This window comes from Artemia franciscana, chromosome 3 (assembly GCF_032884065.1).
Source record: "Artemia franciscana chromosome 3, ASM3288406v1, whole genome shotgun sequence".
NCBI classification, from domain to species: Eukaryota; Metazoa; Arthropoda; class Branchiopoda; order Anostraca; family Artemiidae; genus Artemia; species Artemia franciscana.
In genome coordinates, this window is record NC_088865.1 from 26,221,445 (window position 1) to 26,245,442 (window position 23,998).

Sequence of the window (23,998 nt, forward strand, 5' to 3'; positions counted from 1 at the left end):
AGCACTTTTAAACTAAACCAAAAACAACACAAAACTCCTATAGCATTTTTCAAATTTGGAAACATTATTTTCCACGGGGAGTATTTTTTGGGCGTAAACGCCTAGACCCATAGTCCCAACCATCCTCTTGAAAACAATGGAATAAAATTCATCAAATGTAAAGGACAAAATTTTGCCTTGACGGTGTATTTAACTACACCTGTATCAGTTCCTTCTAAAGAAAGAAGCTATAGCAAACTAATGCAATTAAAGAATATTCTAATTCATAAGAAAAATACAGCACTTACCCTCTAAACGTTCTGATTGAATTAATTAAAGCCTTTGTAGACAAGCGTGTCATACCCTTATCCTTACTGTGTAATGAAATTACCTCTACTGGTAAGCTTCAACATTGTTTCTTTTTTTTTTTTACTCCCTTGCAAAACAGAGGTAACAAACAAGACTTGGTGTCCAACTCATTACACTTATCCCTGCTTCCTCCAAATTACATGAAAGCTTTTTACCTGAGCGGTTGAAAATTAAGGAAGCTATATTAGGCGATTTGAAAGTTGAAGCTCTACATCCACCACCATCTATTGAATAATTTACATGGAAAGAATCCATAGCGAACCTAAAAAACACAATACCTGGTTCAATATTAAGACAGTGGAATTCCAAATAGCTCTTGATTAAACGCATACGTAGGCAGGGGTGTCTTTTCGGGAGGGCGAGGAAGGTCAGTCCCCCCCCCCAATACTTTGGAGACAAATTTGTATATAGCCCATGCCCCTTGACTTTCCAGACGGAGATCCCTCTTGCCCCCCCCCCCAAATAAAAGTGCGGAAGCTATGTCGCTGATGGTAGGAAAACTATTCAATGAATTCCCAATCAATTCCCATTTAAATAAAATAATGCGTCTTTCCTCTGTAACAGAATGTATATACCTAAATGTATATTCCGATCCTCTCGCAATTGACAATGTGCATCTCAGAGAATTTAGACCCAATGTCGTTCCTTGTAGTGATAAACAGCATTGACGTAAATTTATCGGATAGATGGAAATTTTTTGATGACCTAACGTGTATTTTAGACATTCTTTAAAAATTTAAAAAGTAGTCAAATTGATATCCTGAAACCAATTGGTGATATGACGGTCAATCCGTTAAAGTAATTAGTCTTAACAACTAATGTTCTAAAAAACTCCCCTTCTTTAGCTCACCATACCTCCATAGAAATGTCAATTATTATTATGAAATTACTTAGTGTTACCATCTGAAGTGACTTAAAAAAGGGTTATATTTAAAAACATACACGTAACACATTCTCCTTTCTTAAACTCTTTAGAAAGTTTTAATATCCTTAATTTCATTGTTTGAGAATTTTCCTCTCATTTCTATACCCAAACCTAGAGTGGACCTGTCCCCTATATTTCCAATGAATTTTCGAAGAGATTACAAGTCCCTTATACCTCCCTTCTTCAGAGAGCCAATCTGGTCACCATTAAAGAAAGGAAAACAAGTTTCACCAACACTCCCCTCCATAGCCCCTGGGCAAACTTCCTTGTCAAATTTCCCCCTTCGAACTTGCCCCTGCAGAAGAAAGCTAGTAGGTTATACCAAACCACGACCCATAGTAACCAAAAATTTCATTACACGTTTTAAAGAAAACTACATAGTCAGATAAAACTGCCATTTGTATTTGATTCGAGATTGCTAACTATTATTCCGATTAGTCTTAATAGTGAAATATTATTTTGATAACAAATACATAGAAGTTTAGAAAATAGACTGAAACCCCTCAAATATGGCATCAGATCAAAACGATTGAAATGACCAAAAGTAACACCTGAATCACCGTTGCTAGAACCCTGATACAGAAAACTTGCAGTTTTCTTCCAAAAAGGAAATTTCCTTTTTGGGTGGGTAGCACTTATGTGTCTTCTTTTGTTTAACCACTAGCAGGGTATTGGAACAACAAAGAGTTAGTGAAGAAAATTACAATATCTAGGGCATTCTGGAAATATTAGAAAAATGTTACTAATATAAAAATACAAATTTTGGCATAAAACTGCATCTTCAAGTACAAAATGATGTAAAACACGTATCTTGTGACAAGGGATATGACCGTAACATAAAATGATATAAACTTAAGCTTTTGAAAAGTTGCTTCTCTGGGATCTTGATCAAATACAACCCAAGGCTTCTCCTCCCCAAGGATAGTTTTTTCAGTCTGTTTTATAGTTTTTAATTTTTTTTTTTTGTATATAAACAATATAACTAAGATTCAACAAACGATAAAACCGCAGAATTACGAGATAATTTCTTTTATGACCTTTATCTTGTGGACTATTTGGATTTAATGAAAATAAGGGAAACTAAACGTTTTATATAAATAGGAAAAAGCTTTATTGAAAAAATGGACTTTTAGATATATTATGGAATAGTCACATGATATTTAAAGTTAGACTTTCTTCGGCTGTGGTTTCTTTGCCTTTGGGCTATCGGTTTTCATTTTCTTGGCTGGATTTGGTCTCGTTTCCTCCTCTTCCTCTTCACCAAGCTCCTCATCTTCTTCGTCCATTGCTTCTTCTTCGTCTTCATCCATGTTGTATTTATAGGCTGATAAATTGAAGAAAAATAGTTATTACGGCATTATATTTTTCTACCATTTGTTATTTATATTCTCAAGTATATTTACATAGAGGGAAGGTATCTTCAAGGAAAATTTTTGATATTCAGGCCGAACTGCGGAATTTTTGCTTTGAAACAGCTTTGGTCCCTTTTTTCAAGAAAAATCATCAGATACTTCCACAAAATTTTCCTTTTTCAAGAAAAATCATCAGATACTTCCACAAAATTTTCCTCCTATCTAACATGTTTTCAAAATATAGCTTTTAATCATATGCCACGAGAGAGACAGCATAAATAGGAAAAAACACAAATAAAAACAATAAAGTAAATGAGAAATTTGCATCAGAAATTATGTCAGATATTTGAATTAATATTCTCCGCAACACTATAGCATCACTGTAATAGATCACTCCCAATTTCAGTTAGTTTTGAAAATTGTGGGATGGCTTTTTATTTGAGAAAAAAAGCACTATTTTGCCGCTTTTAGATTGTCTTTTACAAGCCAGTTTTGTTGTTTATCACATACAGAGTGTAACTACGTCCAGCGAACAAAACCAGCATTTAAAGAATAATCAGTAGTTCTGTCCAAGAGGCTATCTACTGGAACAAATGATTGTATGGCCTCTCTCGTTTATCAAAAAAAACTAGCTTGGACCAACTCTTAACGGGGAAGGATTTCCGAGACATATCAAGCAAATTGTTGCAGTGGTTCAAGTGGGGTACCAGGGTGGGTCACTTGGGACTTGATCAGAGGAAGCGGAGTCCAGCATACTCAAATCAGGCCTAACGGTAGGCTTTCTTTTGGTTCTCATTAGAAATTCCCATTTTCTAAATGAGTTTATTTGGTTTTAACAACGAAAAAGTTTTACGATTCACTTTTGGAAGTTCCTGGTCTCAATTCCTCGCTTTGACAAGGTGTTTTATTTTTCATCAAATTATTTCTTTCTCTTCGTTTTCTGCGTAATTTTATGACATCAGACGTAATAAAAAGGAAAACATAGACACACAGACGGTGGTAAAAAATAATCTTCAGTAGGCTACACTGGACATAATTAACACGGTGAATTTTTTTCGAACAGATTACAAAACCATTTGCATTTTTCACGTATTTCACATTTTTATCTTATTTCAACCCATTTTTTATACATCTTGCAAATTAACGCACGCATTTTTTTGGGTATTTAAAAAAAATGAACGTCAGAGGATTATTTAGGATAAATTTGAAACGCGGATCAAGTCATGAATCAAAGAGCATAGTAGCGAAAGTGTTTTCCCTTTTTAGTAAAATTTTTAAAACCAAGGACTTCTTTCAAGTTATAATTAAGCTATAATTAATATCTAAACGCAAAGTACTAAACATTCTAAAATGACTTAGGTACATTTTTGAAGTTTTTCTCCGCCATTTTTAAGTTTGAATCTACAATAAGAACCTTCCAACATTTGCCTGTAAACATAATAATTACCCAAGTTGAAATTAGCACCAGTATGAACAATGATGGCAATTGTTTATCGTTTATGTGGAGTGACGTCGAGTTAATAGTCTTAAATCAATAGCTGTCATCATTTCTGGATTTGCTGTATCTGTGGAGTGAAGCTGATCTGATAATTTTCAGTCGTTATGTCTCATCATTTTCATACTTGCTTTTAACTCTTGCTGAAATAAATATGGCTGTAGAATTTTGATACTTCTCATCAACGGTATATCTTTTTTTTATAAGCTTGACATTTATTTAGAGCTGCCACCTTCTCACCCTGTTTTTCCTTCTTTTTTACTCAATTTGCTAACACCCTTGTTTTTCTCATAGCACTCTTTTTTATCAGCTACTTGTTTAGCTCTACTTTAAAACCTTTCTTTCTCATCAAGTTTCTTCCTTCGATCTTGTGATCTCAAAATGTATGGATCTGGTATTTTCTTAACCCGAAGGCTATACTTTGAAGCTATTGCTCTATACTAGGAGATTCAAAAGGTTGCTAGACCCCATAATTTGCGATTGACTGATCCCACTCTTACTTCTTACAATCATTCATTCAATATGATGCAGTCAGAGAAAAAAATATTAAGCAGTCAGAGAGAAAAATCTTAATCCACAGCCCTGACTGAAAATCTCTTTCACGCCATTATATGCTACCCCCCCCCCCCCCCGTGATTGAACTCCAAAACTATCTCGAAATTTAGGAGATAGCCGTGTTTATAAGAAAAAAGAGTAGCTTTATAGACTCTAATAAGTATGCCTTCAAAGTCAATTTCTCATTATGAACCTGAAATACATAAATTAGCCATTGTTCAAAAATTAGTTTCAGTAGAAAACCTCTTAAATAGCACTTACTAGGCCTAATTTCCACAGTTTGACAATAGTAAAATCTGGATACGTCATGAGCCCCTAAGTAAATAAAAAGACGCCATGTGAGCCTGATTTTTCGATTATTTTTGTTCCTTTGTTATATCCTGTCTTCGTTCCTCTTGTCTTATTTATTTGAGACTTTGACAATGGTACAGTATCATACCAACTGTACTGTTTTGTCTTGAAAACTACAGCATGATTGTTCAGTAACGTTGTTGCTTCATATCTGACACAACCCCAAAACCCTATTAAGAATTAACAACTATTTTCAATAGGAATTTCACATGGTGAAGATAGAAAAAGATGAAGTTTTTTAAAAACCGCAGGTTACTCCCACCCGATCATTTTTCGTCACTTTAAAGGACCCTTAGCTATTAATTTTTGTTTGAATGAGGCCTCTCCCAATCTTCTTGGACCATTGGTTCGATACGACCCCCCCCCCTTCTCTTGCAAAAAAATAATAACAAATAAACACGCATGCACGATCTTTCTTCTGAGAAAAAATATAAAATTCCACATTTTTATAGATGGAAGCTTGAAACCACTAGAATTCTCTGATATCAGGGCTATGGAGTCGGTTATAAGTTAAAACCAACTCCAACTCCTGACATTTTTAATATACCGACTCGATTCAGCAAGAATTTACTAGGACTCCGACTACACAACCTTGCTTTAAAGCTTCATTTAGCTAGACTTTATAATTTATCAGAGCTCTGGAGTCGGTTATAAGTTATAACCGACTCCAGACATTTTCAACATACTGATTCGCTTCAGTAATAATTTACTCAGACTCCAACTCCACAGACTTGTTCTAAAGCTTCATTTAACTAGATATCATAAGTTGTAGCCAACTCCTAGTCCAGACATTTTCAATAAACCGACTCTACACCCCTGTTTGATGATTTTCGTTAAGACCCCTCCGTTATTGGGGGCGTTTCTCTCATTTTAGAAAATCAGGCAAATTTGTTCAGCCTCGTGTAGCTTTTGATGTGTAATACTAAACATGATGAATATCATATATTTGGCATCAGCATAAAAAGTCAATTCTTTGAGTGTATCAGTGGTTATCAAAATTACTTTTTTTATAGTTTCATTTACTATTATCTGGAGTCCTCCTTACTGAAAGTTCGTTGACACGAGCTGTTTGATCATCAATGTTTTCCTTTGCATATTTTAATGACCCAGCAAAGCGTAGTGGTAACTGATACAATGGTTGAAGACTAAATATTAGGCAGATTACGCAGAACTAAGAGAAAAATAAAGGTGTGGAAAGACATTTTTCATCTGATAACTACATTGGTTTTCCTTTAACTCACTCGAAAGTACTTTAGAAAATCGAACATTTTTTATGGATTTTTGCTCAATTTTACATACTCTATAGAATTAACAAATTACTTATAGCTTAGACGGTCGCCCAAATGTATCAATATATGGTCAGCTTCAACACAGAATAGTAACATCAATATTGTATTATAAACCAGAAATCAATAGCATACCAACTCCATGTGACCCCACAAAGTGCACTGGTCCTGACCCTTGGACGAGTCTTAGAGTGACAGGTGAATCATGGAACACGAGATCCAAATAACGCTGGTGGTCTTTTCCAGCTGCCATTACAGCGCACAAAACTTTGAGCTTATTATCTGAATAGCCATGAGCCTCTACTTCCACCACGTTTAATTCCCCTTCTTTAGCTTCAGGTGCTAAGATAGCCTGGAATATTAAAACTTACAAACATTGAAATACAAATTCCAAAAGGATTAGTTTGAAAACTTTTGTTTCTGTAAACAAAAACTATATTAACGTTGATTACGCACTTCTTTGTCATACTAGATTCACACTGCCTGTACAACATGAAGTATGAAGATCGACTTCACCAACAAAACTGCTGCGGGAGCAACGCTTTGAGTTTCCTGCTTTGCCATCAGTTTCGTTTCGACTCTAGCAGTTCGACTCCTCAGATTTTTCAAAACGTGTTGTCCCGAAGATAATTTTTTCTTCAAAAAAGAATGCGAGATTTCTGTGAAAGATAGATTCAATACATGTCTATCCCTTTCTTGACATTTAATCAGTGTTGCTGCTTTTAAAATGCACCCTTTAAACACCCTAATACTCTGTTATCTGTACCTAAACGTTGGATCTTACTCAATCTACGTGTAATTTCGAAAAGTGCAATGAAAGTAATCCTGTGTTATTCTATCTCAAAACACATATTACAAGTTTTTCACAGAAAAGTTTGGTTCCGTATCCATCGTTTAAATTGCAACAGAAACAGAGAATCCCGAATTCTTCATTAAGAAAACAGAAAAAAATACTTCAAATAACTACAAAATACAAGAGAGCTGTTTTCGTTTTTGATATTCTTTTTTTTTTACCAGGTGATGTATTTCTTATAAAATATCTCTTCTAACAAGACATACGTATCTATCCTAACGTCTCTCACGAGACGTTGAGCGTGTACATGACTATACTACACAATATCGAGACGAGTTAATCGTCCGAGCGGAGCTCAGGAGAGGAAAAAGCCAAAGTCCAAAATTTTGGAGAATCTGTCTCTGGCCAGCTCGATGCTATGGTTTGTACAACCTCCATCAACAATTAATATTGAAGCTTTGGACTGAATAATAGTGAATTAATAGTGAAGCATATACTGCTACTGCTACACCATCTAAATCCGAGATCAAAAGTGGGGTTGGGATTGAAGAACTAACTGGCATTGCTTTTAAGGATGTAGGAAAAGAAGGAAGAGGAGACAAAGGATGAGAAAAATAACGCAGATGCAGATTCAGGCGAAGAAAACGCAGATGATAATGATGCTGAGGCCGTTGAAAATGAAGAAATGTGTAGCAGTGACATTTTGTACTCAGACATATTTGACTGACCTTTACCTGTTCCGGATAAACTAAACTAAGAGTTGGCTTAGTTAAAAGAGGGAGTGAAACGTTTTAGAACAAAAATGGACCTTTTGTTTCACTTACTAGAAAATTAGAAGATTTTCTTCTAATGTTTGGGTACAAACAGACAATTTAGTCCTGATTGGTTCTACATAAACCAACCAAACGGTGAGAAGATAAGCAGAACCTGGATGACATATTCCACTAAAACCCACACCTTGTACTGCTTTTATTGCCGACTATTTGCTACAAAGAAAAGTTTGCCTAACTCAAGCACATCTAAATTTGTAACTCGCTTTGAAGCAAGGTGGAAACTTAATCCGAAAAATCTAAATCATGAAACCTCTGATCAACATGGCATTTGCTATAAAAAGTGGAGAAAATTTTACAGCTAAATCTAAATGCTAATAAAACAATTGATACAGCAAGCCAAGCAACTGCTGAAATAGAAAAACAAAAATGGAAAAATACTTTAAAGAGACTGTTAGATGCCAATTTGTTTTTAGCTAGTCAAAATCTTCCATTTCGCGGACACGGGGAAAATGTGCTATCAGAGAACAAGGGGCATTTCTTAGAGCTGATTGAACTGTTATCAAAGTATGATCCTGTACTCAGAGAGCATTTGACCAAACTACAACTTTCAAAGTTGTACACGCAAAAGGATAATGTCTGACAGTACACCCGATGCCTCGCAAATTGATTAAGTGAGTGAAGTAATTCGTTACGTGCACACTGAGAACAAGAAACTTGAAGTAAACGAGCCATTTCTAGGTTATTATCAGGTTACAGGAAAAAGGGTCGTGGACATCATACAGGATATTTTAAATGCAATTGAAGAAGATGGTCTGTATATAGCAATGTGCCGAGGGCAGGGCTACGACAACGCTCCAACAATGGCTGAAGTATATTCAGGAGTACAAGCTAGGATTCGGGAGCTTAATCCTATAGTACTGTTAGTACCTTTTGCCAACCATTCACTAAATCTTTGTGAGTACACTCTTTTACTACAGTTCCTTCCTGTGTGACGTCTTTTGGTACTTATGAAAGGTTGTACGTTTTTCGTTTTTTTTTCATGCTCAACATATAGATGGAATGTCCTCTTAGCAAATGTTGAAGTTACGGTCAAACGACTTGCAGAAACCGGGTGGAGTGCTAATTATGAAGCTATTAAGCCAGTGTTTAAATGCTTTAAGAAGATTGTCGATACCATTAAGAAACTCTGTGACTCTTCAGAAACTCTCGACACTAGAGGAGCAGCTCAAATTTTGTTGACTTCGATGTGGTATTTCTCATTTTTGTGCTTTTCATGTTTATGGAATAGTGTCCTTCGAGAACCCAACCACACCCAAAAATACCTGCAAATTGTTGAAATAAGTTTCAAAAAATGCCTCATCAAAATGAGGAGTTAAGACCTTTTTGAACGATAGTAGAGATGGTCCTAGTTGGAAAGGCAGTAGAAATTGCTAAAGCTATTTGTGATGAGATGGACATTCTCCAAGCCACAGGAAAAAACATTAGAAGAAAAAAACTGAAGCCAGGAGAAAAAGCTGCAGACGAACTAAAAATATCGATGTTAGAGTGCAATGACGCGTTTCAACAAGAAATCAACGCACGTTGCCAAGGCATGGAAGGAATATTGCTTCGGTTTGTTATCTTGGAGACCAAGAACTTGCTAAAAAGTTCAGAAACTGAATTGCTAAAATAAGTAGGCTGTTTAGTTGAGAATTAAGAAGAAATATCTTCAGGAGACATGTTAAATGAAATCCCACGTCTGAGAAGGTTTTTACAAGCGGCAAACGTTCCTGAACAAGTGGCTCTGAAATGGAGTTCATTGAGAATACTGCGGTTTATAGTTGAATATGAGCTTCCAGACTCTATTTCTAATCTAACTTTAGCATTAAAGTTTTACCTGACATTATGTGTCTCTGTTGCTTCCGAGAGGAGTTATTCTAAACTCAAGCTTATTAAAAGTTATTTCGGATCTTCTATGAGCCAAGCTCGACCATAAAACTTAGCCATGGTATCTATTGAAAACAGTGTAGCAAAAAAGATAGATTTTGACGAAGCTATTTCTAAGTTTGCAGAATACAAACATTGAAAAAAAGAGGTTCTGAATGAAAACATGGGTTTTAAATATATAAATATATATATATAAATATCCCTGGTCCAGGTTTTTAACCTGATATTGTTAACTATTGGTGAGATGGCACTTATGCAAATTTCATGTTCTTTCATGTTTTTGTTTATGTATTTATTGACCTATTGACCTTGGCATGTTTTTTGGACTTTGATTGTTTATGTGATTGTATGGATGAGTAGGGTTAAGGCCTCATTCAAGTGCTGGTCTATATTAATCACTAATTTAGGAAAACAGTCTTCCTTTTCTCCTTCTGTCTCTCTTTTTTTCTTTTTTTTTTTTTGTGTGTGTTTGTGCTGTTGCATTGGTGATTTCTCTTTTCATGATATATATATATATATATATATATATATATATATATATATATATATATATATATATATATATATATATACATATATACATATATATATATATATATATATATATATATATATATATATATATATATATATATATATATATATCATTCAGTCACTTTGGTGTTTCATGTAAAAGTACGAAAAAACATGGATAAGCCTATAATAAAATACGAAAGCTAGAGCTATTTTTGTATTTTTAAAACGTTCATAATAAAAGCCTCTGCTCATTTCAGCCTTACTTAATGTAAGCCAAGAATTAAAATGGTGTTGTTTGATATTGTAATTTAAATGTTAATATGTACAAAGATGTTATCTTGCTTAAATCTATGTAAGTTATTTGCATTAAAATGTTTACATACCAATGTTATACAGCACGTAATTTACTTTTCCTTTCACTCCTTAATTTAATCCCTTCAAATAGCTTTTTTTTTTAATTGTATGTTTCGACCATAAATAACTATGACACAAAAATGTTTAAATGTTTATTGGTGGGGAGGTGACAAGTTGAAATTACGCCCCAGGTGTCACAAGACTTTACTATGCCACTGGCAAAGGGCAAACCCCAATCTACAAATGTTATAACTGCTAAGCATTGGAAGCCATTAGTGATGCAACTTCTCAGCCTTAGTCCCAGATTAAAACAAAATGCCGCATTCATCAGAAACCACAAACAAAAAGGACCATTAGTAATAGATGGCAGCACTGTTGGGACCTAAAGGTTGGTACTCCTCTTTTGGCACTGGGAATCAAATCGACTTTTCAGGTGCAGTTTTTTTTTTTTTTTTTTTTTTTTTTTTACACGGACTGGTAGTAAGCCTGTCACCCAACACTATGGCAGCGTGAATCGAAACCCCAGTCTCCATATTACCAAGAAGAGTATCAATCAACTGTGCTATCTAGGAGTTCTTTTTAATAAGCTTTTGTTACTGTTCTTATGCTAATAATTCTTGACAAGCATACTTAATCAGTATAAAAGAGCATATTCTTTTGATGCGTTTACTGTTGCTAAAAGTCATTTTTTGGAGTTTAAGTTCTATTAAAACAGTCTCTCTCTGTTCAACACCATGAACTTTTTGAAATCCACCGCGTGACTGTTGACGTCAAGTTTTGTGTTAATTTAGCAAGGCAAAAACAAGCAGGCAAAGAAAAGAAATTATTTTTATTTTGCCTATTCTGACAGAGCAGGTGACATCAAATTCCAGTTTTGGGCATACACTCGTTGATAGACCCAGCCTACACATTAGCAGCATATTCAACATTGATAACAAGTACAGCAAAAACAAATCAGCTAGTACCACATCAATAGCTACTTCAAATTTTTTTTCAAGTCGGTTTAAGAAGAAGACAACTCAATAACTTGGTAAACAAGGATAGGTGATTGGGAGAGAATCTACTAAGCATTAATAAGATAAATATCCGAGCATGTAGTTAAATTGAAGACAATTTTGAAGCACAATTATTCCAATTTCAATTAATTATTTTAGGTATTTCTTTTTAATCAACAAAAGTTTAGGTCCCTATACATGCATCTAAAATAAAATAAATTTAAAAAAGAAAACACATTCAGAAACATATAACTACAGAAATACCACAGAATTAGGAAAACACATAAGGCAAAAAAAACAGCCAAACTACATTTTCATCATACAAAAAAAAAGCTAAATTGAATGGGAACTTTTTCAGACAGTGTCTAGAACATAACAAAGATAATATCTGGGCTACATATTCAACAGACTTCTACAGCGAAGAATACAAAACAAATGACAAATGCGAAAAAATTTAAACTAAAAAGAGCCAAGTAAAAGAACAGCAAAATCTAAAATTGAACTAAATAAGAGTTTCAGATTGATCATGCTTAGCTAATTCAGTTAAGACTCCATGTCAAAATTTAGCCCAAATTTTTCAACATAGAAAAATTTTAAAAAGAAATTTAAAATAATTAACAAAAACACATTCCAAAACCTTTAACAATATGTTTACCATAGAATCAGGAAAGAATGTATTTTGCTTTAAAATTTCCATCCTATAGAACTTGTTAAATCCTATCATATGGAAAATTAAATTTATAGGATTTAATTCACTGCTATATTTTTTGCTGTTTTAATGAAAATTTTTTTTCTCTTTTTAATAGCACCCTAACTGTAATTTGTTGTTTCACTAAATCATAGCTCGAACATACATTTCTGTTTTATTCTTTTCACTTTCTTTGTAAAAAGTACCTGTTCTCCATAACTTTTTTTTTATATATATAGTGCCCATTGAATGGTGTTCTATAGAACTTAACCGTCTTTTTAAATGCGAAGATATAGATTTAGTTCATATTTATTTACCTTACCGCTTCATGAAAATCTTTTCTGCCAGAAAAATATGACTCTCACATAATACTATATTTACTCTTACCGCACAAAAACAGGTGTAAGTTATAAAACAAAGATTTGAAGACCCTTCAAAAAGCGGAAGAAAACAAAAATAGTTCAAGAAGCAAGTTGCTTGGAAAATAGGAAAAATATTTGGGTTTATTCTTGTAATAAAAAGAACTGATTGAAGAGGCAAAAAAGTTGTCTTAAAAAAAAAACCTGGTTAAGAGCAAATAAAATAAATAAAACAAGAGAAAATACCTGCTTTAAGATGAGACTGTGTCTGGGCACTGGCATACCAGGCTCTTTGTCATTTTCTTTTACAGATGGATTCCATTCTAAAGACTTGCTGTCAGCATTCAAAATACCACCTAAAATTAACACTATTGTTTTAAAATAAGTTTTAAATTTTCTTATTGGTGAGTGTAAACAATATTGAGTGTAAACTAAAACTATACATAAAAAAGTGCCACTCGCCAGTAGAAGCAAAACAGATTTAATTTGTAGGACAACATAGTGAAAATTACCACATATTCCAGTTGAAAAAGTAATCAGTTATTAAAAACTGACCACATTTTGACTGTCCCAATTAATCTCTACCTATGAACTGACATTAGAAATAAGGGGTAAAAATACAAATGATGTGCTTTTTCTATCCTGAAAAGAAGTTAGGAGAAGTAGAACTTTTAAAATGAATTCAAAGCCTAAATGATACCCAGAGGTTTTATCAAGCTCCTATATCTAATTCTGTCCTATTTACAAGGATTAAAATTTATTAGACCAAACTGCCTTTCTATTTACAACTGAAACAAAAATAAATAAATAATGGGCACGAATTTATTAATAAAGCAAAAAAAACTGTCATTTTTTTATTCAGAAATAAGATTTTTCTTATTCAGAATCTAAGATTTAGAACATTGCATAGAAGACCAGTAAATTTTAAAAAATTCTAACAAAGGGGCAAAGAACGATCTTTATAACACTCCATGTTTCAATTTTCTTAGCTCATGTATTTCGAAATTACTGCATTCTAATATTAAGGGAAGATTGGATGAATCCCAGCACATTGCTATAAACATTAGCATTAGCCAGATTCTGATTCAGCATTTTATGGTTAACATAGTCAAATAATTTCACAATATCCACAAACAGTGACGAATCTTTTATATTGCTATCTAGTGAATAACTTGTTGATGTTGTGAGAAAAAAAGTACCTGTTCCATTGACAAGTTATTCCAAAATCGAAATCAGTCAAAATGGTAAAACAAAAATCGGGCCTCCAAAAAAAACTTCTCAGTCTCCTACAGAAAACCTTTTTGATAATACTAGGAAGCACTGATAAAAATGAAATATGTCTATGATTGCCTGGATTGAACAGATCACCACTTTTAAACTTAGGATTAATCTTTGCATGTTTAAGACCCTTTAAAAACATACCCTTCTGAGAGTACTGATTGATACAAAACACAAAATATGGCAAATCATACAAAAGTAACAGCTTTTAACAAGAGATGTTAAAAACGACCTAAGTAATGTAAATAGTTCCTTTACCTCTGCCATGGTTACAGGCTTGAGGTATAAAAAGTAGTTGGCCTCTTAATGTAAACATCTCTTGAATTTTATCCCCAATGAGGCACTAGGATTATTCTCAGTCACTTTTCTGGCAATATTGGTGAAATTGTCACACATTTGACTCAGGCTAATTGTATTTGGGAACTTTTTGTCTGTTTTTTTTTTTTTTTTTTTTTTTGGTCACCTCGTTAATCGCCCTCCATGTTTATGCAGGACTTCCTTCAGTTTGCTTAAACTTCACTTTATAATATTATTTCAACCTTTTTTTATAGCCCCAATTTTTGGCTTATACCAAGATTGAAATGGTAGTAACTTGGTACAATCAACCCCAAAACAAGCTCTTTACTCAGATAACCAATGAAAGACCAACATGAGGTCACTCCAGGAAGCTTCATTAACCCAGAGTTAACAACAGAATCAGACAAAAAACAATTGGCCAAAGGGTATTCAATGATTGGAATAGTGAAAGTGAGGAGACCACACTTCAACATCAGCTGAACTTTTCAATAGGTGACTCAACAAAGAATGAAAGGCCAAACCTTGAAAATCCAACTGGGGCTGCCCATAACTTGTGTCTCATAAATAGTAATAAATACTAAACCAACTTGCATGCTCTAACAGAAATTAATATTGTTAGAAGTGTCTACTCTAAAAAACAGAGAAGCAGGGGTCAGTCGCAACGATGCTCCCAAAAAAGTGACTAGTTATTTCACAACTGAAAAAGTGACAAAAAGTGACTACCATAAGGCACTCAGAGCACAGCAGATGAACTGCACAACTACCAGTTACTGCCTTACGATCATCATTGCACTCTAAAAGCCCGTGATGTAACGGAAAAGAAGTTCAAGTTTCATTTATTTTCATAAAATAACAAAACAAAAACAATATCCCAAAGGGCTCAAAAGGACTCGAAAAGCTGGAAATATTAAATTATCATGGATTAATCTACTTTCTCATACAAAAAGAGAACTTAAATGAGAGCATGACTTTGATTAAGGTACAAGGAATCAACAACCTTGGTAAAGCATTACTTTTAAATGTTTGCAAACAGGAATTAACCATACAATTGGCATCCATGAGTAAGTGTAACAAGTCACCAGTAGAATTACACTTAACAAAATTAGCGCCATCACTTCTTAGGCCTTTTTGAACAGGCTGGAACCAAGAAGCGTGAGTAATTATTCTCCATGGACTTGGTCTGATACTGACCAGAGTCACTACTATCCAAAATCTTTGGTGATGGGCTGGAGCATAGCTACATTACTTTTATTGGGGGGCGGGGAGAGGGTTCAATTGAAATAGATGGTATTCAAGCAGTAGTGAAGAAAAGTAGTTATTGAACAAACACACTACTTGGTGAATTTTAAAACATTACACAATACATTATAGGCAATAAACACACATTAAACAATCATAAATATAAATACTGGTGCCTGGCTTTTACTAAAAGTGTCAGCAATGGGCTGCTGCAGACAACAGTAGTATAGTGTAAACAAGCTTTTGGGTGAGTGAAGGTGAATGTTGTATACAATCGGCCTTTTCCAGCCAGATTCACCATTTATGCTGCAGTACATATCCCTCTCCACTTCCCCTAACTACCCCACCCAGCAAAGGATGCTCAATCTCATAATTGAACCAAGCTCTTATTCCAATAGCCCCGGATATTGCACTATTCATTTGCTCGTAATTTTGAATGGATTTTGACTCTAAGATTAGCTTATTGTACTAAACTTTTAATATATGTGATTTATTAAAAGATTATTTGGTTTTTTATTAGATTAATTACTAATTTCAGTTATAATTCTTAGCCCATTTATGTCAATTTTTTTGGAGGCAGTTAAAAGCAATATTTAGAAAAGCAAAAACAGCAAGAAGTCAGTATGGTATTAAACAGAGGTAGTTCTGCATTTATAGGCTAGTAAGTGAATCCAAAACATAAGGAATAGGATGTTATAACCACTTATTAGGCATTTCAATGAAAAATAATAGTCAGATTTTCTGCTAAATAATGGAAATAAACATTAGAACAATTAAATGATTCCTGGAGCAATCCTCCTCTACCAAATTCCATGACCAAACTACAACCAGAATGACCTATCAAGCTATAACATGAATATCATTATTAAAGACACGATCTCTTATTTTCTTTTCTGTTATTTCTTTTTTATTCATGTATTATATTCACTGTATATCTACCTTCTTATTCATCAATGATCCCATTTCTGTTCTATTTTTAGATATAGAAGGTGTATTGATTTTTGCTTTTGAAAGTTTAAAATCAAGAAAATCTAACCATGGTCTGATAGATTTTAGGAAGCATAAGCACCATAAATATCAGGGGAAAAGTTGACATGGGCAAATGTGGCAAAACAGGAAGCATAAGACATTTTTCAATTTTACCATTAACTAGGCTCACATTTTTATTTGATAATAAGATTTCAAATATAGTATAGTGACCCCCCCCCCCATTCAATGACAGATGGGCCATGGGGAGATGGATTTCATTGATTAGCTCATCATGTTAATGATACAGGATGTATTAGTATTAAAATTACTTAATAAAAAAAAAGCAAACAAACACACATCCATGACATAGGAGTGATTATTTTCCCAGAATTAGTGGACTACTGATCAGAAGCATAATTAGCCAAAAATTTTAGGACGAAGCAATTTATTTCACCATAGAGCAGGCCATTTTTACCAATTTGGGTAGTATTGCTGTCGAAATTAATTCATTAAGAACCATTTGGTGTTTTTCTTCCTGGATAAAATACAAAATACCACATTTCTGGAGATAGGAGCTTGAAACTTCAACAGTGGGATTCTTCAATATGCTGAATCAGATGGTTTGATTATCGCTGCAATTACTTGCTATTTTAGAGATATTTGCCTCATTTCTTGAAAATCAGGTAAATTTATTTAGGCTTGTGGTGGTTGATGTGTAATATTAAACTTAATGAGCTTTATATATTGGAAATCAGTATAAAAATAAAACATACATTATTTTTTGTATTTTTTTTTAGTTTTGATAACTGTTGGTACAAGTTGCTACTTCAGTTCATTACCACAAACTGCTATTTTACAAACCTATATTCTTCATTCACATTTTACTGGGGAATATAGGCATGATTTCTGATATCTCCTTTCCTTAATTCCTTTGATTTATCTTAATTTCTCTTTGGCTGCTCATTTTTAAATTTGTACATTATTTTTCTGGGGGAAATTGCTGGGGTGAGTTTTTTAGGGGAAGGGTTCTGTGAGGAGAATATTTTGCCATGGGGAGTAACTTTCTACACAGTTTAACAGGAGGTATTTCCCAGTGGGAGGGCATTTGTTGGCCCCAGGCCCAAGCAAACATTTTTGTTTATGACTTTGAAAATGCAGTATTACAGACACATATGTGTATACAGAAGATAAGTCCTAAATTTATCTGAATTATCAAATAAAATTTCTGTTGTTATTATTGAGACTCCTCATGAAACAATCCCTGCTTAGGTATGTCCCTAGACAGGCAAATGCATAATTTCGTGATTATAATTTCGTCATAGATACTGTAGAAACAGCTCCAGTACAAAAATTATCTTTACCAATAATTAGTTAAAAATACAGTAAAAAGGGGAAAACAAAGAAATAAAATGAAACATTTGTAAATAATATTCTTTTCAATAGTCCATCTACAACTAGTCATATTTAACAAAATTGTTTAACTCATTTACCAAACAGCACAAGATTTGGATGTTGAGGAGGGATTGCCCCTCCTCAACACCCTTAGGGTAAAAATTATATTTTTCCCAATTTTTTAAAAACAACCCCTGAAACACAATGATTGTTTTATTACAACAAAAAGAAACTTTTTTGAAAGTAGTGAAAAAATTTAGTGTAAAGAGCAGTGTTGAGGAGGGGGCATGCCCCCTCATTTATGTTTGTAATATCTGATTGCTTTAAGTTTTAATATTGCTCTTTACTTTCAGTTTAATTTTTTTTTTTTTTTTTTTTTTTTAGTGCAAAACTGAAGCTGTTGTTCACCTTTTCTCATCTGCATAATATCAATAAATTTTATCACACAGTACTCTCTGTACTCAGCTAACATGGTTATTGGCACATGCTGATTAAATTTCTGTATGCAGCAAGTAAAGTAAAATTATAGAAAATCAAAATCTATCTGGAAAACAGGACTGTCAATTGTATGGTAGGGAGCAATTTTCCCTTTTAGATATTTTGTTGCTCTACCAACAATCTTTTATATCAAAGAGCAAAGATCTTTTATATTTTCTTTGAACAAACCTTTTCTGGGGAATTTTATTGCACAACAGAATCAAAACTACTCCACCTATGGATACCCTTATGAGAAAATCCAAGATAAATAGCATATTTAAAAAAAAATATACCTCTCATATATTTTTATATACTTGCGTTCCTAAAGCAAAGGTTAAAATAGATCAATACAAAATCCATAGGAAAAAACCTCAAGCCACAGTAAGTAAGGCAAATATTATAGATAAATAAAATCTATATGGGAATTATGGTTTTTATTTGGGATCTCCTCTCTGAAAATTTGTATCTCCTGATATTAAAATATGCTTTTTTGGCAATTTCATTAAGAAAAGCTTTTTTTGGTGTTTCTGCTGGACAAAAAGAAATTACAACAAAACTATACCCTTAGATTCAATAAAAGTATATTTTGCCTTAAAGTATATACACACCCCTATATTCTAATGAATTAACAACCCCAGGAAGAAAATAAGGGATATTAAGAATAGGTAAAGACACTTTTTGCATATTTTTTATATACTCACCCTCTCAAAACAAAGTGTGGAAGCAAAATTGTTGATCCCTGACAATCTTTTCAATATTTGCATTTCCCCTACCCCTCAGAAACTGCAAAATATGCAGTTTTTATGTCCAAACACTAACTACATTTGAACATTGTAGTGGTAGTTGTGAGTTTTTTTAGGTCTTATTTTACATTCACTCTTCATTTCTAAACAGATATCTTTTTGACTTTGCATCCATTTTGTCATAGTTAGTCCTTTCAGAGTCAAAGGATATTTTACCTCCTAGACTACCTTCTCACCAGATAGTGTATCCAGGACTTTTATTGCCTACTAATATATAAATTTCCTATCAATACATATATACAGGAACAGAAACTATCCTGTATATGAAGGGTTGCCCCTCCTCAATACCTTGCTATTTATGCTAAAGTTTGACTGCTTGCTAAAACTGAAACACAAAGGTAGTTTAACTAGAATTGGAAGGTTTTCTTAAAAATGCTAACAGATTTAGCATAAAGAGCAATGTATTAAGGAGAGGGTAACCCTTCATTTACAGAATAAATCTGCCAAAACTAATAGCCAAATTCTGTTTCAATATTTCATGTATGGTGAGCCAAATTTGAGCCTGTATTAGATGAAAAATATTCAGATATTAAATAAATACAAAAACTCGTTTTTTTAACCAAAACTAAGGAGCAACATTAAAATTTAAAACAAACAGAAGTTATTCCATATATGAAAGGGGTTGTCCCCTCCTCAATACCTGTTCCTTATTCTGAAGTTTTTATTGTTTTAAAAAGTAGAGGCACAACAAAGAGTCAAAATTTAGCATAAAAAAAGAGGTATTGAGGAGGGAACAGCCCCTTTCATATATGGAATAGTTTCTGTTGATTTTAAGTTTTAATGTTGATCTTTAATTCCAGTTAAAAAAATTCAGTTATTTATACATATATATATATATATATATATATATATATATATATAGTTCTTAGTGTTCTGTGCTTTTCTTCAAGGAAATCTCTTTAGGAATTTTCTGTAAGGGGAAGAATATCCAAGGTAGAAATTCTCATTGGAGCAACTTTCCATTCTATCACAGAGGAAGGAAGAAATGGTGCTAGATTTTTCCTTCAAGTTTTTTTTTCTAGTATGATTTAAGAAAGCATCAAAATTCAATAAAAAGAAGTCATGACTGTGGAGGAAAATTTTTATATAGAGTGGAAGTGCATCTCTCTGCAATATTTGAAAAAAATTCGGAAATTGAATTAAAAAACAACTACTGTTTATGACTGAATGCAAGGAACAGCATTAAAACTTAAATCAAACAAAGATTATTCTTTACATGAGGAGGAACTACCCTTTCCTCAATAGCTTGCTTTTTACACAGAAGTTTGACATCAGCCTCAAATCTTTAAGAACAACTTCTGAAACACAAGGGCTATTAAATTGCAAAATGAAGATTTTATATAATTCTATAATATTAGCATAAACATTAAGGGATTGAGGAAGGGGCAACTCACCCTCTCTTATTGGGAATATATCTTTAAGGCAGCCAATGGTGCATCATAGAGCAGGAAAATTGAAATTAAATTTTTTTCGACTATTTGATTGTATGAGACAATTTTGCTACCTTTTCTTTTTTAGCAAAAAAACCCTGGTTTTTTGGTGGCATCTGGATCAAAACAGCATAGACTGCAAAAAGTACCTTACATGCAAGCCCCTTACAAACCATTACCTAGGGAAAATCATTTGTGTTGGGGGGAGACAAGTAAAATTTGCCTGTGTTATTATTTTTATTGTGCATGTTATTCCATGTTTTTATAATGGCAGGTTATTGTGATTCTATATTTAGCTCATTAGAAGAAAATTCCTATTTGTGCACAATTGTTGGTTTCTTTGAAAACAATATAAATCTAAACAAAAACAGATACAAGCTTAACTTTGTTTCTGTAATGACAGGTTGTAACTTATCACTTACCTATATATATTTTTTTATTATTTCCAATTAGCTTGGATAGGCCATTTTTGTCCAGATATCTTTCATTGAATGTCTTTCACCAAGAAGGTGGATAAAGACAGGGATTTGGTTACTAAACTTGCATTGCATTGTGCTGTAGTAAAACAGGGCAGTCCAAAAACCCATCTTTATTTTGCCAGAATGCTGAAGAAAAGTGGTACTTTCCAAAAGAGGTCTTTTACCCTAAACCTGTTGAAATTTTGACAAAACAACATTTTACTTTAATTTTCAGTTATCAGTTTCTTTTTGTCTGGGTTTAGTTTTGAAAATTCAATTCCTGTTATTTCAGTAGAATGTTAAGCCATATAGTGTTTGGTCAAAATTCCAACAGGCAGCTTGGCAATAGGGGTATTCTGTGTCAGTTCAACACAGTGACCCTGCATCATCATCTTCAATTTTGATGAAATTTGGCACAGTGATAGACCCCTATGAGAAATTCCCAAAACTTAAATTTTAGGTTTTTTGCTTGACTGGTGTCCAAGATATCAGTCATTGAACATCAACCCAAACTGCCCAATTTACACCAACTGGCCAATGATCAAACTGCTGTATCTCAGCTCCTATTGCACCTAGAAACAAAAGTAAAATACCAAATAAAAGCTATTTGAAAGCTCTTTCTGAGTAAAGCATCTAGAAACAGTTATTTTTATTAACCAGCAAAATATGAGCAAATGTAATATAGTAACCCTCACCTGGGTCAGTTTGTCAAAACAGAATTTTATGTGCTTTTATCTAAAACAAAGCTCTCATTGTTCTAAACAACTGGTGAAAATTTCAGAGTGGGATCTCCAAGGTTTTTTTTTATGATTTTTTGAATGACCACCCATAGTACTGGGACGTGTCCCACTATATACTACTTGTGGTATGTAGACTATTTCTAGATGCTTTACTCAGAGAGAGCTTTCAAATAGCTTTTATTGGTATTTTACTTTTGTTTCTAGGTGCAATAGGAGCTGAGATACAGCAGTTTAATCATTTGCCAGTTGGCATAAAATGAGCAGTTTGGGCTGATGTTCAATGATCCATATCTTGGACACTGGTTCAGCAAAAAATCTAAAATTTTGATTTTGGGAGTTTCTCATAGGGTCTATCACTGTGCAAAATTTTGTCACAATCAAAGATGATGATGCAGTATTTTAGTTGGTAAAATTCTAGTTAATTGACTTCTTGCTATCTCAAAAAGTGTTTAGGGTAGGAAAATGAAACTTTCAGGGAAGAATCTAGAGACTAAAGTATGTCCCAGGAAGATATTTTGAAGCAACTACCTCTACTCCTTCTCCCTCTAGAGGGCCCTGACCTTTAAAAATATGTGTTATGAAAATGAAACCTTGCAAAATAGATCTTCTGCTTAATTGAAGTACAACAAAATTATTTCCAGCTTCATAAATTTGCTCAATTCCATTTTATAACATTCTAAAGATATACAAATATATTTCCTAAATTTTGCAAACAAAAACATGTATAATGGCTCAAAATTCTACTCAAATAACAGGAATTGCACTTTCACAACTAAAGGCAAAGAAAAAGCAACTAGTAACTGACAATTAAGGTAAAATGTTGTTTTGTCAAAATTTCAATAGGTATAGACCTGTCATGTAGGCAAATTCCAGGGCCCTCAAGAGGGAGGAGTGGAGGTTGGTACTTTAAAATACCTTCCCAGGACATACTTTAGCCTGTGAACCCATTCCTGAAAGTTTCATTTTCCTAACCTAAACCCTTTTGTGGGATAGCAAGAAGTCAATTAACTAGAATTTTACCCATAGACTATATTTTTGAATCAAAATAGCCTATGAAAGGTTATTGTTATTTGACCACTAGGTCATATGTGTTAATATCACTTGATTTGTCTTCGCTTTATATAGTCACTGGCATGGTACGTAATTACAGGCTCATGTATTTTCCTAGGCTATTATTAGGCCTAGGTTAATTCTCTTCACAAGCTTTATACAAAGCCTGGGGCTCATCAACAGGTCTTTTACGACATCAATTTTGAAAAAAAGAACCATCAAACTAAATCAGCTCACCCCAGAAAAACTCTTCTTCGACCAGACTCATGACTATGGTTTATACTATTGTCTCTTGCCAATAGTGCGGGAAGCCGGAAAGAAGGATTTTGAAATGAAAGCAAAACGGTTCATAAATTTAAAAAGAAATCCCTTTTAGTCAAACAACCATTGATAGCAATAGTACATCAAATGTGTCCTGTGTCCCAAAGAAAAACTCCCATGATTATTTACAAGTTTTCGTTAGGATTAAATAGCTCCAGAAATTGTATTGGTTCAAAATAGTAAATTTGATGAAAAAACTAAAAGTTAGGCTCCAAGATCTAGACCACATGCCGGTTTATCGGCGGCACACCGCCAATGAAAGACGCATCGGCGTGGAAAAACATTTTGGCGGCACACCGAATCCCATCATCACTGAATCTCAAAAAAGGCACTAAAACTTTAAATTAGCAATCCAATAAGGCTCTTCCGGAATGTATAGGATCACCCTTTCTATTTAACCCTTATATGCCCCCAGGGCATGACTACATCTGTCGGGCGGTTTGTTACCAGTCTGTCTATATTTAGCTTTATTTTTACAGTTATTTACTGATTTTGGTGTGCTAAGTAAGCTGATGTACTGAGAAACTTTGTAACAATGTGTCGATAGTGAGGGGTATCTAGAAAATGGGATTAAAAGCTTATAAATAAAGTAGGCAGTGGCGTATTTAAGGAGAAGACGAGAGATTGCGCCCTTCAGACACTTCTTAAGATTAGTCCCCGAAGCCCGCGCCGAAAGTCGGCGGCCCGCCGCCGAAAATAACTCAATGGGCCACCGCCGAAAACATGTCGGCGCGCCGGCGCGCCGCCGTGAGGTTAGGCGGCGGCGATCCACCGATGAATAACTGTCGCTGATTTTTATTTAGTCCTACATAGCTTATCCAAGTGAGT

The 23,998-nt window shown here is 33.8% G+C and overlaps 1 protein-coding gene across 1 annotated transcript; it reads right to left on the reverse strand.

Annotated features, from left to right (window-relative positions):
- Positions 1–2,360: 2,360 nt before the first annotated feature.
- Positions 2,361–23,237, reverse strand: LOC136025086 (nucleoplasmin-like protein ANO39). Its single transcript, XM_065700803.1, has 4 exons — positions 23,087–23,237; positions 12,963–13,072; positions 6,448–6,664; positions 2,361–2,597 (listed from the first exon to the last, which is right to left on the reverse strand). Exons 1-4 carry the CDS (start codon positions 23,115–23,117, stop codon positions 2,440–2,442), a joined length of 516 nt encoding a protein of 171 aa, XP_065556875.1. The 5' UTR covers positions 23,118–23,237; the 3' UTR covers positions 2,361–2,439.
- Positions 23,238–23,998: the final 761 nt, after the last annotated feature.

Bases quoted from the DNA above. Each gene is read 5' to 3' on its own strand.
- LOC136025086 (XM_065700803.1), bottom strand. From the start codon at position 23,117: ATGAGTCTGGTCGAAGAAGAGTTTTTCTGGG. The intron at 13,073-23,086 runs GTGAGCTGATTT...TGTTAATTTTAG, and splicing joins CGAAGAAGAGTTTTTCTGGG to GTGGTATTTTGAATGCTGAC. The intron at 6,665-12,962 runs GTATTTTCTCTT...TTAATATTCCAG, and splicing joins ACAGTCTCATCTTAAAGCAG to GCTATCTTAGCACCTGAAGC.